This window comes from Dromiciops gliroides, chromosome 5 (genome assembly GCF_019393635.1).
Source record: "Dromiciops gliroides isolate mDroGli1 chromosome 5, mDroGli1.pri, whole genome shotgun sequence".
NCBI classification, from domain to species: domain Eukaryota; kingdom Metazoa; phylum Chordata; class Mammalia; order Microbiotheria; family Microbiotheriidae; genus Dromiciops; species Dromiciops gliroides.
In genome coordinates, this window is record NC_057865.1 from 106,306,524 (window position 1) to 106,321,494 (window position 14,971).

The window sequence follows — 14,971 nt, forward strand, 5'->3', positions numbered from 1 at the left end:
TGACACGTACTAGCTGTGTGACTTTGGGCAAGTCACTTAACCCTCATTGCCCTGCAAAAAATTAAAAAAATTTTTTTTTTTAAATTTAAGTTAGATATGATAGATCTCTGGAGAAAATTTAATAGGGATAGAAAGGAATAACCTTTTTCTCAGTGGTACATGTATTAAGGCATAAAAACTTTACAATCAAAGGCAGAAATATTAAATGCATCCTTTTCAGATCATGATGCAATAAAAATTATATGCCATAAAGGGCCATGGAAAGATAGATTAAAAAATAATTGGGAACTAAATAATCTAATCCTAAAGAATGGATTCAGTCAAAGCAGTTCTTAGGGAAAATTTTATGTCTCTAAATGCCTACATGAATAAAATAGAGAAAGGGTAGAACAATGAACTGGGTATGCAACTAAAAAAGCTAGAAAAATAACAAATTTTAAATCTCCAATTAAATACCAAATCAGAAACACTGATAATCAAAGAAGAGATTAATAAAATTAAAAGTAAGAAAACCATTGAACTAATAAATAAAACTAAGAACTGGTTTTATTGGGGGGGACAACAATAAATAAACCTTTGGTTAATTTGATTAAAAAAAAAAAAGAAAGACCAAATTACCAGTATCAAAAATGAAAAGGGTGAATTCACCAGCAATAAAGAGGAAACTACAGCAATAATTAGCAGCTATTTTGCCCAACTGTATGCCGATAAATCAGACAATCTAAGTGAAATGGATAATTATTTACAAAAACATAAATTGCCCAGGGCAGCTAGGTGGTGCAGTGGATAAAGCACCGGCCCTGGATTCAGGAGGACCTGAGTTCAAATCTGGCCTCAGACACTTGACTCTTACTAGCTGTGTGACCCTGGGAAAGTCACTTAACCCTCATTGCCCCGCAAAAAAAAAATTATATAGAGATAGAGATATATAGATATATATATATAGAGAGAGAGAGAGATAGATATAAATTGCCCAGATTAAGAGAATAGGAAATAAAATACTTAAATGACCCCATTCTAGAAAAAGAAATTGAACAAGCCATCAATAAACTCCCTAAATAAAAATCTCCAGGGTCAAGATGGATTTGCAAGTGAATTCTACCAAACATTTAAAGAACAATGAATTCTAATGCTATATAAAGTATTTGGGAAGATAAGCAAAGAAGGAGTTGTATCAAATTCTTTTTATGACACAAATATAATGCTGATACCTAAACCTGGAAGAGCCAAAACAGAGAAAGAAAATTATAGACCAATTTCCCTAATGGATATTGATGCAAAAATTTTTTAATTCTCTCAATTCTACCTCTCAAAATTAAGGCTTAGCAAAGAAATTACGGTAAAGTTGGAGAAACTCTGAGAAAACTGGACAACAGTATGGCAGAAACTAGGTATGGGTACATGATTTAGACATAAAGTGTGATATCATAAGCAAATTAGGTAAATAAGGAATAGTTTACCTGTCACATCTATAGAGAAGGGAATAATTTAATGACCAAATAAGAGATAGAGAACATTATGAAATGCAAAATGGACCATTTTGATTACATTAAATTTAAAAAGTTTTGCACAAACAAAACCAATGCAAACAAGATTAGAAGAAAAGCAGAAAACTGGGAAACAATTTTTACAGCCAGTGTTTTTAATAAAAGCATTATTTTTCAAATACATAGAGAACTGAATTAAATTTATAAGAACAGAAGTCATTCCCTAATTGAGAAATAGTCAAAGGATATGAAAAACAAGTTTTCAGATGAAGAAATTAAACCTATCTAGAGTCACAAAAAAATGTTCTAAATCACTATTGATTAGAGAAATGCAAATTAAAACAACTCTGCGGTACCACCGTACCAACCACCAGATTGGTTAATATGACAGAAAAGGAAAATGATAAATGTTAGAGAAGATGTGGGGAAAATGGAACACTAATGGATTCATAGCTGGTGGAGCTATGAATCGATCCATCCATTCTGGAGAACAATTTGGAACTTTGCCCAAAGGACTATAAAATTCTTAGAGCCAGCAATACCACTACTAGGTCTATATCCCAAAGAAATCACAAAAAAGGGAAAAAGACCCATGTGTACAAAAATATTTATAGCAGCTCTATTTGTGGTGACAAAGAACTGGAAACTATGAGAATGCCCAACAATTGGGGGAATGGACGAACAAGTTGTATCATATGAATGTAATGGGATACTATTGTGCTATAAGAAATGATGAGTAGGTGGATTTCAGAAAAACCTGGAAAGCCTTACACAAACTAAAGCCAAGTAAAGTGAGCAGAACCAGGAGAACATTGTACACAGTAACAGTAACACTGTGCTAGGATCAACAATGATAGACTAAGCTGGAATCTAAATGAAGATTGAAGCATATTATTTTCACTTTGTTTTTCTTTCTTTCTTGTGGTTGTTCCCTTTTGTTCTAATTCTTCTTTCACAACATGACTAATGTGGAAATTTGTTTAACATGATTGTACATGTATAACCTATATCAGATTGTTTGCTGTCTCAGGAAGGGGGGAGCAGAGGGAGAAAAATTTGGAACTCAATTTTTTTTTTTTTTTTAGTGAGGCAATTGGGGTTAAGCGACTTGCCCAGGGTCACACAGCTAGTAAGTATTAAGTGTCTGAGGCCAGATTTGAACTCAGGTACTCCTGAATCCAGGGCCCGTGGCTCTATCCACTGCGCCATCTAGCTACCCCGGAACTCAAAATTTTATGAAAATGAATGTCAAAAGCTATCTTTACATGTAATTAGAAAAAAATAAAATACTACTAAAAAAAAAGAATCATAACCACCCAGTAGAGGCCTATCACTGTCCAACCAAATGACCACCCAGAACAGCAGAAGTCCAGTCTTGTTACCACCAAGCCATATCCAGAACTTCTCTACCAGGGCTCTTCCTCTATAGCTGGCAAACATTCTGCCCCCACCACCTATGCTCCTGAACTCCTAGACTTCTTAAGAGTAAACAATCCTTAGGGGCAGCTAGGTGGTGCAGTGGATAGAGCACCGGCCCTGCTCTCATAACATTGTCCTGCCTCCTTCCCCCTAATACACTGATTCTAGTAAGGGAAGTCAAATTACTCCTTGCTTCCTGTCCTTCCCAGAATCTCAAAGTCCTTTATATAATAGCCCATCATTCCATCGTTCCCTATGTCTTTTTTTTTTTTTTTAGTGAGGCAATTGGGGTTAAGTGACTTGCCTAGGGTCACACAGCTAGTAAGTGTTAAGTGTCTGAGGCCAGATTTGAACTCAGGTACTCCTGACTCCAGGGCTGGTGCTCTATCCACTGTGCCATCTAGCTGCCCCTCCCTATGTCTTTCTTAACCCTAAACCCATTCTTTGTTCTGTGATCTTCAATCCTTCATACAGCTACCAAAGTGGTTTTCCTAAAGCAAATCTTACTATGTTTTCCTCAAATGACTTCAGTGGTTCTCTATTATTTCCATTATCAAACATAAACTATATCTGGCATTCAAAGACCTTCACAACAAGAATCCAATCTGTGTTTCCAGCTTCAATGAACATAACTTGATTCCATGTACACTGTGCCCCCGTGCTTGGAATGCACTTCTTTATCACATCCTTTTTTTTTTTAAATCCCTGTTTCTCCTGCAAGGCTTAGCTCAAGTGCCACTTTCTAAAGAAGGCCCTTCCTGATCCTCTCAGCGGCCAGTGCCTCCCCTTGAAAAATTATCTGTCTATTCTGTAGATGACTATCTACCATAAGTATATGTTGTCTCCTCCTGTTAGACTGTGTTCCTTGAGGACAGGAAAGATTTTTATCTTTGTCTTTGATTTCCCAGCATCTAGCATACTATCTGGGACATGGTACATACTTAATAAATGTTTGCTTGACTGACAGGTACTCTTTTTTTTTTTTTTTTTTGGAGGACAAGGGGGCTTAAGTGACTTGCCCAGGGTCACACAGCTAGTAAGTGTCAAGTGTCTGAGGCCAGATTTGAACTCAGGTACTCCTGAATCCAGGGCCAGTGCTTTATCCACTGCGCCACCTAGCCGCCCCATGACAGGTACTCTTAAAGAAATTAGAACTCATTTATATTTGTGTGTACAAATTTGCCAAATAATTGCTTTATCTTTTTAGGAAATAAAAGTATCAAATAATCCTCAAATTTGGTTTAATAGTCTTTCAAACAGAAAAAAAAGGTCTACAAATTCATAACTTTTGTTTGTTTATTTATTGCAGGGCAATGAGGGTTAAGTGACTTGCCCAGGGTCACACAGCTAATAAGTGTCAAGTGTCTGAAGGCGGATTTGAACTCAGGTCCTCCTGAATCCAGGACCGGTGCTTTATCCACTGCACCACCTAGCTGTCCCCCTAAATTAAAATTTTTTTTAATAAACAAGTTCATGAACTTGAACTTATTTCATTTTTCTTTTTTTCTTTCTTTCTTTTTTGGTGAGGCAATTGGAGTTAAGTGACTTGCCCAGGGTCACACAGCTAGTAAGTGTCAAGGGTCTGAGGCTGGATTTGAACTCAGGTCCTCCTGAATCCAGGGCCAGTGCTCTATCCACTGCGCCACCTAGCTGCCCCTAAATTTAAAAGTTTTAAACAAAAAATTGAACTCTTCCCTACAAAGGAAATAAAAGTAATATATTTGATAGAGAGGAACAACTTATCAAATAAGGCACTTCTAACATAATTAACATTATTTTCAAGTCTATCTGTTAAATAATTGCTTTCAAGGGTGATGTGCCAGGTAATGGCTAGCAATCTTGTTCCAAAAACTTGTAAAACACTGTTCTTTTAATAAACCCATAACGTCTTACATTGTCATTCTTATAGGAAAAGTCTTATTAACTGTAATGCTTAGGAATGGATATTGAGGTTAATAGAATGTTTTGATTAACAAAGGGCTAACCAGAAAAATCTATTTTATTTCAATCGTTCTTTTAAATTTGTCTCTAAAAGATATACATTTTTGGTCTTAACTAAGTAGAAATGGTAAACCACTCCTGAGTATCTTTGCCAAGAAAACCCCATGGACAGAATGGGTTCAGGAAGAGTCAAACATAACTGAAATGACTAAACAACAACAAAAGTAGAATATAGTGAAAATACTTTTCTCTTTCACTGATGACAAAGGCTATATGAACTACATGAAATTATAATTAATGTCAATTATCATTGTACAATATAGTAGATTAGTGTACTGACACTAGAACATAGCCTAGTAGGTTTTTTTCTCTTTTAATAAATATACCAATGGTCAGTCCAGGGGTGGGGAGATTCTGTCTGTGAGTACACACGTGTGTGAGTGATTTACTACTCAAAAGTAAAGCATAAAAAAACCAGTTCTGATTAGTCAAAGTTTTAGCATATATACTTTTTGTATTTGAAGGGCAATGAAATTAAAGCATCACACAATTATTGATGGCTTTCTCATGCAACATACTATCATATCCTTCTCCCAGTCTATGTATCTGAAGTTTAAATCTTCTCAGTGATTTCCTCTTTTTATAATTGTAATATGCTATATAAATGCTTCTGTGACTTCTCTTTTCTACTCCCAGAAGTATAAGATAAACTATTTTAACATTAATTTGAATTTAAATGAATTTGATGTTGAAAATGTTATAACACATTTGACATAACTGTAGATTCCTTGAGATGTAAAATAAATTAATAAGGCTGGGAGCTGTTTTTTTGTTGAGCAATAGAAACCAAATTCTGTTACTCACATTTAGAGTTTTACTGCTCTCCCTCTTGAGACTTACTCTTAAATAACAACAACTTTAGTTACTATAGATTTGAAAGGTGGTTTTAGTTTTTTAATTGAATGACATGTTCATTAATCACAAGAAATCATCCAAAGTCTATCTTCTATGCAACAGAGTACTTTATTTTGAAATGTATTTAAGATCAAGTAGTATATGACAAATGACATGTCATCTCACCAAAACATATGAATTATGTTTCTACTCTATATTTTGCAGGGGAAACAAAAACGGCTATTTTTCCCCACACAGACACAATACACAATTACATTAAAAAAAATACAAAAAATGTGAACAAATGGATTGTCTACCCTTCATTACATGACAATAGCAATGACCTAACTTATCAAGATAACAGAGGGTAACCAGCATATCATAAAAGATGTTTTTCCAGAACATTCACCAGACAACTCTATTGATTTATTTGATGTCATAAGTGTTATAATAAAATATGGTTCATAATAGAGCTTCATTTATTTGTTTTCTATTGTGAATCATTTGCACTTCATTTTTAGCTAGGAAAAATTTCTGAATTTAAACCAGATCAAGTAAGTATATGTAATACATATGACAATGTTATGGAAAGAGGTCCTGTGAAGTTATTGCCTATGTTTATTTACACAATTATAGTAGCTTCTTTTAAAATAGGGGAAGGGAACACTTGGAAATTGAGAACTGCAAATATACTTAAATTTGAAAAAACTAAATTATACTTGCTTTTTAATTTTCCCAATCTCAGAGTTTCAAAGTTAATCAAATTTAAGTAAATCTAAACATGGGAATGATAAAACGCCATGAAATGGAGGAGAGCCCTGTAATGAGATCCATGAGAGTTCAGTTCTAATTCTAGCTCTGTCACTCACTGTATTAGGGAAAATAATTCAATTTTGCTGGACCTAAGTTTCTTCATCTATAGGTCCCTCCCAACTAACATTCTTCTTCAATGCTATGAGTTCAAGATCTTCTGCCTCTAAACAATTCAAATTGAACATATTTAGGTAAAAGAATGAAGTACAATAATGAACGATGTCAAAGGAATTAATAAAATTATAAAATAAATACTGCCTAGTAGAATTATTTGGCAGTTATAATCACCTAGTTATTGAAAAATTCACTTCAAATTCATTTTAAATTCTCTTTAAAGGAAGTATAGACCCAAACAGCCCTCAGGAAACCCAGTAATTAAGTAAGTTATTAGATCCCAATTTCTGAGCAACCAGTAAACTGCATAAATTCTAAATAATCTGGGGTCAACAATTCTTTTTTCACCATTACTAATAGCACTATGTGTGTGATTTTATCAGACTGGCAGATATCCAATAGGCATCTTAAACTTTAATATGACCAAAGAAAACTGTTTTCTACCATCCTCTCCCCATTTCTTTTGATGGTACCACCATATTTCTGGTTACCCAGTTTCCTAACCCTGTAGTCATCTTTGATTCTTCATTCTATTTCTTCTCCCATCAGTTCCCAAGTTCTGTCAAACTTGCCTCCCATGTTAGTTCTTGTATTCATTCCTTCTTTTGTCTGATTACCATCACCAGGAACACTAAGGAAAGCCTCCTAATTGGCCTTCCTGCTTCTCATCTCTTCTATTTCCAATGTATCTTCCACACAGCAATGAGACTGATACTTCTAAAATACAAATCTGACAATGCCTGTACTCTCCCCAACACTCCACATACACCCTCTACCAATCCAAGTCTTCACTGCCTCCTAGCCTATCTAGGATAAAACAGAAAATCCTCAACCGGTTATTTAAATCCTTTTATAATCTAGTTCCCACCAACCTTTCTTGTCTTATTTGACATTACTCCACTTTACATAATCTAGGTTTCAGTCAAACTGGCTTCCTAATCTGTAGTCCACACATGATATCTAATTCTCCTACCTCTTGCCTTTGGACAAGTAGGCCCCTCATGAACTCACTGCCTAAGATCCCCATTCTCCTATAAAGCACAATTCAGGCGCTCCTTAGCCTTGATGAGGCCTTTCCTGATCCCCTGTTTCAGTCATCAGCACTACTATTACTCTGTATTTACTTACTTATGTAGATGTTATATCAATCCCATAAGACTATAAGCTCCTTGAGGGCAGAGGCTGTTTCACCTGTAATCATTTGTATTTCTTGTGTAGTCTTTGTATCTTCAACATCTAGCACAGTGGCTTGGCCAAAACAACACAACTTTTTTTCTACTGAGAAGTCAAAAATACATGACAGGCACAAAACTCACTCCCCACCAATGACATTAAAAACAAGATTCTTAAATTTCAAAATGAAATTAGTAAGAAAGGAGCTCAAACTAAGATCCCTTGACAAAAAGAATGATGGTCAATTACAGTTGCCTCCACCTCCTGATCTTTGAATTAATAATTATATATTTTCAGCCAAAAATAGCGATGATGATGATAAATGCCACATAAAACAGAATGGGAGATAAGTATCTTCCCACGCCTCAATTACCAACTAAGCAGAACCCATAGTAATTTGAGCTTAAAAGGTTTACCCACAGGAACTAAAGAAGGTAACTAGATAACCTTCAACTATTTCCTTGAAGTGGAATTCCTAGTCTCTGGAAAATCATAAATAACTTATAAATAACTTGCCTAACTCCTTAAATGCAGGGGAAAAAATTAGACACCCATATACGCTTACTTGCATAACTCCTTAAATACAGAAAAAGATCACACACCCATACATGCAATACTTTGAGCTAGCAACTCTTGGGATCCAGCACACGCAAAACAAATTGATGGTGATGAGAGAGGTTACTCAATCTCTCCACCTCATTTCGGGGTTAGAGGGAAGTGTTTTCTTTTCTTCCTACCGAAAAAGGCTGGACAGCTTAAACCTAGGGTACAACTTTGTCCCGGTCCAAGTCTGAGGAGTCAAAAGGAAAAAGAGACCGAACTACACAGGTTCCAGGGTAGGTGCGGACAGTCATGATGTGTTATTATAACCTTGTGGGATCCCGGGGAAATGAAGCAAAGCAGGGCCGGCCTCGAGGTGTGTGGTCTGCTCCCGGCCCCCCTCCTTCCCACTCTAGGCTGGTGTGGGATGGACAGAGGCCTCACCGGCCCCACACGTTGGGCATCTCGGCTGCCCCCCACCCCGAGTTAGGAGGGAGGCGGAGGGGGAAGGAGGAATAGAAGAAAGGAAGGCAGGGAAAGAGGAGAAGACGAAGGGAGAGAAGATGAAGGGGGGGGCAGGAGGGAGGGGGTTCGATACCCGTTGTTCTCCGCACAGCAGCAGCTCCGGATAACTGAACTCCACGCAGCTTTCGTCAGTGGGATCCTTCAGCACCAGCTCCAGGCGCACCGTCTCCCCCAGAGGCCGCGGCGGCTCGGCCCGAACGGCCGCTTCCCTGGCTGGGGGCGGCGGCGGCGGCGGCGCGAGGTGCAGTTGGGGGGGCGGCAGCGGCGGTGGCTCGGGCCGAGGGGGCTCGCGGGGCAGAGGCGGCTGCTCAGCCCGGCTGCCGTCGCGCGGCGGGGCGGGCGGCTTCTCCTGCTGCGGTCGCGGAGGTTCCGACCGAGGGTGGGCGTCTCGAGGCACCGGCGGCTCCGACCCGGACGATTCGCGATAAGGCTGCGGCTCGAGGCGCGGGGGCTCCCGCGGATAATCGGACTCACGCTCCGGCCCCGGGAAGTCGAGCTCGCGCCGCCTCACGGGTGACAGGCTAATGAACGGCACCCTGCGCGGCTCCGCCATCCTCACTGTCTCCCCTCACGGCTCCGGCCCTCCCCAGTCGGCCGACCCGCTGCGCGCCTCTCCGGCTCGCTGCCTGCCCTTCTTTCCTACCTTCGTTGCTTCCTTCCTCTGCACCAGCCACAGCCGCCGCCACCAGCGCCGCCGTCCCCCAAAAGGAACTCTTTCCCCTTTCCCCCCCACTATGTTCTGAACGGCTCTACCGCCATCGCTCGGGTCGCTGCGGCAGCCATGTTGGATCCCCCACATAAATAGAAGCAGGCCGCTCTACGGGGGCATGCGCAGAGAGAAGACGCTCACGTCCACCGTCGTGGCTGTTATTGCTCAGCGTTCCTCTTTCCTCCCAACGGTCAGGAGTCAGGACAGCTCCACGGAAGTGACGTATATGCCTCGTATGTTGCCGTGGATACAGAGACGCTGCCGGCTCTTTTTTGCAGTGAGATCCTTAAAAGGGGAGGGTTCCGAGTTTCCGGAAGATCTTTTACTCTGGCCCTCAACCCGGGAAGAAGGAGCCTGTCGCTGATTGCTCTAGTCTAATACCTATAAACCGAGCTGAGAACGAGCCAGCAATGGCGCTGGAGTCTTCCGCTGGGGCTCTTCAGCCTCTGTCCATCCCTTGGCTTGTGCGATTGCTCTCGGCACATTTATTAGCATTTGCCTATTTCCGAGGTATAAATGTTCAAACTTAAATTTTAACTACGTATCAGCTTTCAAGAGCCTTTTCGAGCGGCCCCAGCACATCCCTGGGACAGGGGCAAAGAGCCTTTCCTTCCTGGCTTTTTTCTTCACGCCTTTGCTCGGGAAAGAGGATGATCGGCTGTAGCTTAGTGGGCTGGACAGAGGGAATGGCCACACAGCCTGTATTTCCCTCTTATCAGAGACGGACTCCCTGGAGCAACCCCAATTCACTGTAGCGGGCAACCAGCCTGTTCTGTAATTCTCTATGGCCGCTTCCTTCCTGCTCGTTCTGTGAACCTTATTACTTCCCCTTTCTTTCCACTTGTCAAGCTAAAATCTGACTTAAGCCCTCCCCCCGCCCCCCCCCCAAGATTGCCGGACTTCATTGTTCTGTATTTGAGGAAACAGCCTGAAGGCGATTTTCCCCACATGAGATAATCTAGAACTAAAGAAGGCATTGAGCTGTAGTGGTAATTCATCAGTGATCTGAATTAAGACCAGTCTCTGACTATTATTAGCTGTATAACTATAGGCAAGTCAATTAACCTTTATGAACTTTTAGTTTCCCATTATATAAAATGGGGATAATAATAACTTGAGGCATAGAGTTGAAGTGAGTAAATGAAAAAGCCTATCCCCAGGACTTAGCACAGTGCCTAGCACTTAGTAGGAGCTTAATGAATGCTTCTTAACTTGACTATTAAGCATTTACTCAAATACTGCGCTAAGTGCTGGAAATACAAAATTGTTGTTGGTCCTTCATTCTCAAAGAGGACCATGAGATTAGGAGGTGATGTCATGACTTTCAGTGAATTAGATTTAAGTGAGGAAGGGCTGTGCAAAGTCACCAGTCTCACTCTCTTCTCCAGAGTCATCTGGGTCCAGTGGCAAAATACACATCAGGACAGCGGGAGATGGCCTCGGATGTGGGAGGCAATTGGGGTTAAGTGACTTGCCCAGGGTCGAACATCTAGTAAATGTCTGAGGCCAGATTTGGACTCAGGTTCTCTTGATTCCAGGGCCAGATCTCTATCCATTGCTCCACCTAAACTGCCCATAAAGACTTCCCATAAAGAGCTTACAAACAAGTAAACAGGCATTTACTAAGTACTTACAATGCATTGTCAGGCACTGTGCTAAGCTTACATTCTAATGAATGAAACCATATATTGTACAAAGGAAAGTGGTGTCCAAGGACTACAGCTTGTTACAGGGATAGTGAGTGAGACCACAGGGGAGTTCACCCAAGAACAATGGGAGAGCTGATTTGGTCATGGTTCTCAGAACTGGAGGGCACAGAGGAAAAAGAGCATGCTCTTTGCTAAGAAGTAGAAAAGGTGGCTGGAGGAATGAAAGAAGCATGACTAGCTATTTCTTGCAGAACTATCTATTTCTACATTGGTTGAGAGAGTTGCTTCATTAAAAGTTTCCTAAACTGGTGGTGGTGTTAAACTCATATAGAAATGAGGCCCACTAAATCCTACATAAGGATAACCATAGGTTATTTTTGTACAATCACATTAAACATATTTCTGCATTAGTTATGCTGTGTAAGAAGAGTCAGAGCAAAAAGGAAAAACCTCGAAAAAGAAAAACAAAAAAAATAGAAATAGTATGGTTCAATCTGCATCTAAATTCCATAGTTCTTTTTTTTTTTCCTGGATTTGGAGAGCATTTTCCATCATGAGTCCTTTGGAACTTTCTTGAACCATTGTATTGGTGAGAAGAATCTAGTCTATCACAGTTGATCAACACATAATGTTGATGATGCTGTGTACAATGTTCTTCTGGTTCTGCTCTTCTCACTCATCATCAGTTCATACAAGTCCTTCCAGGTTTCTCTGAATTCCTCCTGCTCATCGTTTCTTACAGCACAATAGAATTCTGCCTCTCCTTTGGATCCACCAATGTCAAGGAGAGGGAAAACCTGCTGCATGGGCAACAGCTTGTTTTCCATATTGACCCACCCAGGCCAGCGCCCTGGAGAGGACACTCTAGCTACTCCTCATGGGGTAGATACAACACGGGATGCGGCAGTTACCGGTTATAAGTCACTCAGGAGCTGCAGCTCCTGTATTGGACTGCACAGCCACGCTGTGGCCTGTGGCTCTTCAAGGCGCTGATCCATGGTCGTCCACGACTGGTGGAGGCCTACTATTACTACATTCATATACCACAACTTGTTCAGCCATTCCCCAATTGGTGGGCAGCCCCTCAATGTCCAATTCCTTGCCACCACAAAAAGAGCAGCAATAAATATTTTTGTACATGTGGGTCCTATTCCCTTTTTTATGATCTCTTTGGGAAAAAGACCCAATAGTGTTATTGCTGGGTCAAAGGGTACGCACAGCTTTATAGCCCTTTGGGCATAATTCCAAATTGCTCTCTAGAATGGCTGGATCAGTTCACAGCTCCACCAACAATGCATTAGTGTTCCAATTTTTCCACAAATTCTCCAACATTTATTATTCTCCTTTTTTGCAATATTAGCCAATCTGATAGGTGTCAGGTGGTACCTCAGAGTTGTTTTAATTTGCATTTCTCTAATCAATAGTGATTTAGAGTAGCCCAATGATTTTCAAATTATCTCTCCTGGATCTATTTTCCGGGTTAGCTGTTTTTCTAAGGAGGTATTTCATATTGCCCTCTATTTTTTTTTATTCAGTTGGATTTGCTTGACTGTGTCTTGGTTTTTCATAAAGTCACTAGCTTCCATTTGTTCAATCCTAATTCTTAGGCAATTATTTTCTTGAGAGAGCTTTTCTATCTCCTTTCCCATTTGGCTTTTCAAACTGTTGACTTTTTTCTCATGATTTTACTACATTGCTCTCATTTCTCTTTCCATTCTTTCCTCCATCTCTATAAATCTTCCTTCTATCTCTCCTACTTTCTCTTCAAAGTCCCTTTTGAGTGCTTCCATGGCCTGAGACCAATTCATATTTTTCTTAGAAGCTTTGGATGTTGGAGCTTTGACTTTGTTATTATCTTCTTCTGAGGGTATATTCTGATCTACCTTTCCCCCAAAGAAGTTTTCAATGGCCTGCTGCTTTCTCTGCCTGCTCATCTTGGCCACCTATTTCTTGGCTTTTAACTCCTTCTTAAAGTGTAGTGCTGCTTCCAGGACACACTGTTCCAAGCTACAGCATGGCCCAGGGGACAATTGGGCTTCTTAGCCTGCCTGACCTGTGAGTAACCACAGCTGTTTTCTCTTTGACCTGAAAACAGAAGTCTGATTGAAATCTGATTCTCTATGGTCAGAAGCTTGGCGTGCCTGTGCCCCTCCCCGGCTGGGCCACCATCACTCGATTCAGCCCACTGGTTCAGAACGAGGTCGCTTTGTCCCAACTCCAGCAGAGACTGCAGCCACTTAACCCTGGCCTATCACCCAACCTCCTCACTGATCCATGAGCTGAGCCTCAGAAGAAGCTGCTGGTGCTGAAGACTCTGAGGTGCTGGAAGCACTGTCTGTTCCTGGCTGGGTCTGGACTGCACGATGAGCTGCTCAGCCCAATCAGCAGGTGATTGCAATTGCCCTCTTTTGCTGAAAAACAGTCTCACTCTGTTCTTATGTGCATTAGGCTGCTCTGTTTTTTTTTTTTAATGGCATTATTTGGGAGTGAGTGGACAGGTTTATCTGGAGCTTGCCAGAGTCACAGCCTCTCCTCCGCCATCTTATCTCCACACACCGCCCCCCCCCCAATTACATTTTAATCTAGTTGAGTTTTTCAGGCTACAGTGTGCTCCTGCCCTCTGTTTTACACCTTTGCTCTATACTAGTGAAATTATGACTGGTCTAAAATAGAAATACCTGTTGTAACCCCTCACAAAGCCGTGGTGAAGGACAAAGGAGATGATATAAATAAATAAAAGGTAATATAAATGTTTCACAATAAGGAAGACATGGCAGGGAAAATTTAGGACCATGTTGGTAAAGGCCTAGGAAGTTTAAATAGGCCATGAATATATTAAGAATATAGCAAGTTGAATTGGCCTCTAGGGGCCATCTCATAGAGGATACTTATATAAGAGTGAATTTGAAATCACCCCACTCAGGTTTTAGCTTGATATCTTAACAAGGTGAGAACATAGCTCAATCAGTCAATAAAAAGACAGACAAGGGGGGCAGCTAGGTGGCACAGTGGATAGAGCACTGGCCCTGGATTCAGGACCTGAGTTCAAATCCGACCTCAAACACTTGACACTTACTAGCTGTGTGACCCTGGGCAAGTCACTTAACCCTCATTGCCCCGCAAAAACAAAACAAAACAAAACAAAAAAAGACAGACAAGGGGTTCTTAACCTCCTTTGTGTCACAGACCCTCTCTAAGGTAGTCTGGTGAAACCTAGTCTCAGAATAATGTTTTTAAATGCATAAAATAAAAGTATTATACAGGAGACATTATATTGAAATACAGTTATCAAAATATTTTTAAAATAAGTTCAAGGATCCCAGGTTAATATCCCCTGACTTAGAACAAGTGCAAAAGTCTTTTAAAGTCATTTGATGAAGTGAAATGACATCATTCAAGATGTCTGATCTAAAACCAAGGATAGAATGGACTCAGACCTCTACCAAAGAGCCCAGCAAAGAGAATACACCTTGTCTAAAGGCAACTTCTTGAACACCCCATGAATGGGAGCTCTAAGTTGTCTCTTTGCCTGTGCTATCTAAGATTAAGTCCACTTTTCCCTCATCTCTGTATGAACTTGTAGGAAAGTATATCACTGAACTTTGGATAAATGTTTTGTAGTAAATTTTTTCTTAGTAAATGCCCCTGTGTTAAATCTGTCAGACTGACTCAACTAAATGTTTTTTCAACTGATAATCTTGGGGAGG

The 14,971-nt window shown here is 40.3% G+C and overlaps 1 protein-coding gene across 3 annotated transcripts in view; it reads right to left on the reverse strand.

Moving 5' to 3' along the window:
• Positions 1-9,847, reverse strand: part of UBN2 (ubinuclein 2) — a 119,284-nt gene extending 109,437 nt beyond the window's left edge. For all 3 annotated transcript variants that reach the window (XM_043965300.1, XM_043965299.1, XM_043965301.1), the window contains exon 1: positions 8,980-9,847. In XM_043965300.1, coding sequence (XP_043821235.1) covers positions 8,980-9,459 — 480 coding nt within the window. In that variant the 5' untranslated portion in view covers positions 9,460-9,847. The remainder of the gene's footprint in view (positions 1-8,979) is intronic.
• Positions 9,848-14,971: the final 5,124 nt, after the last annotated feature.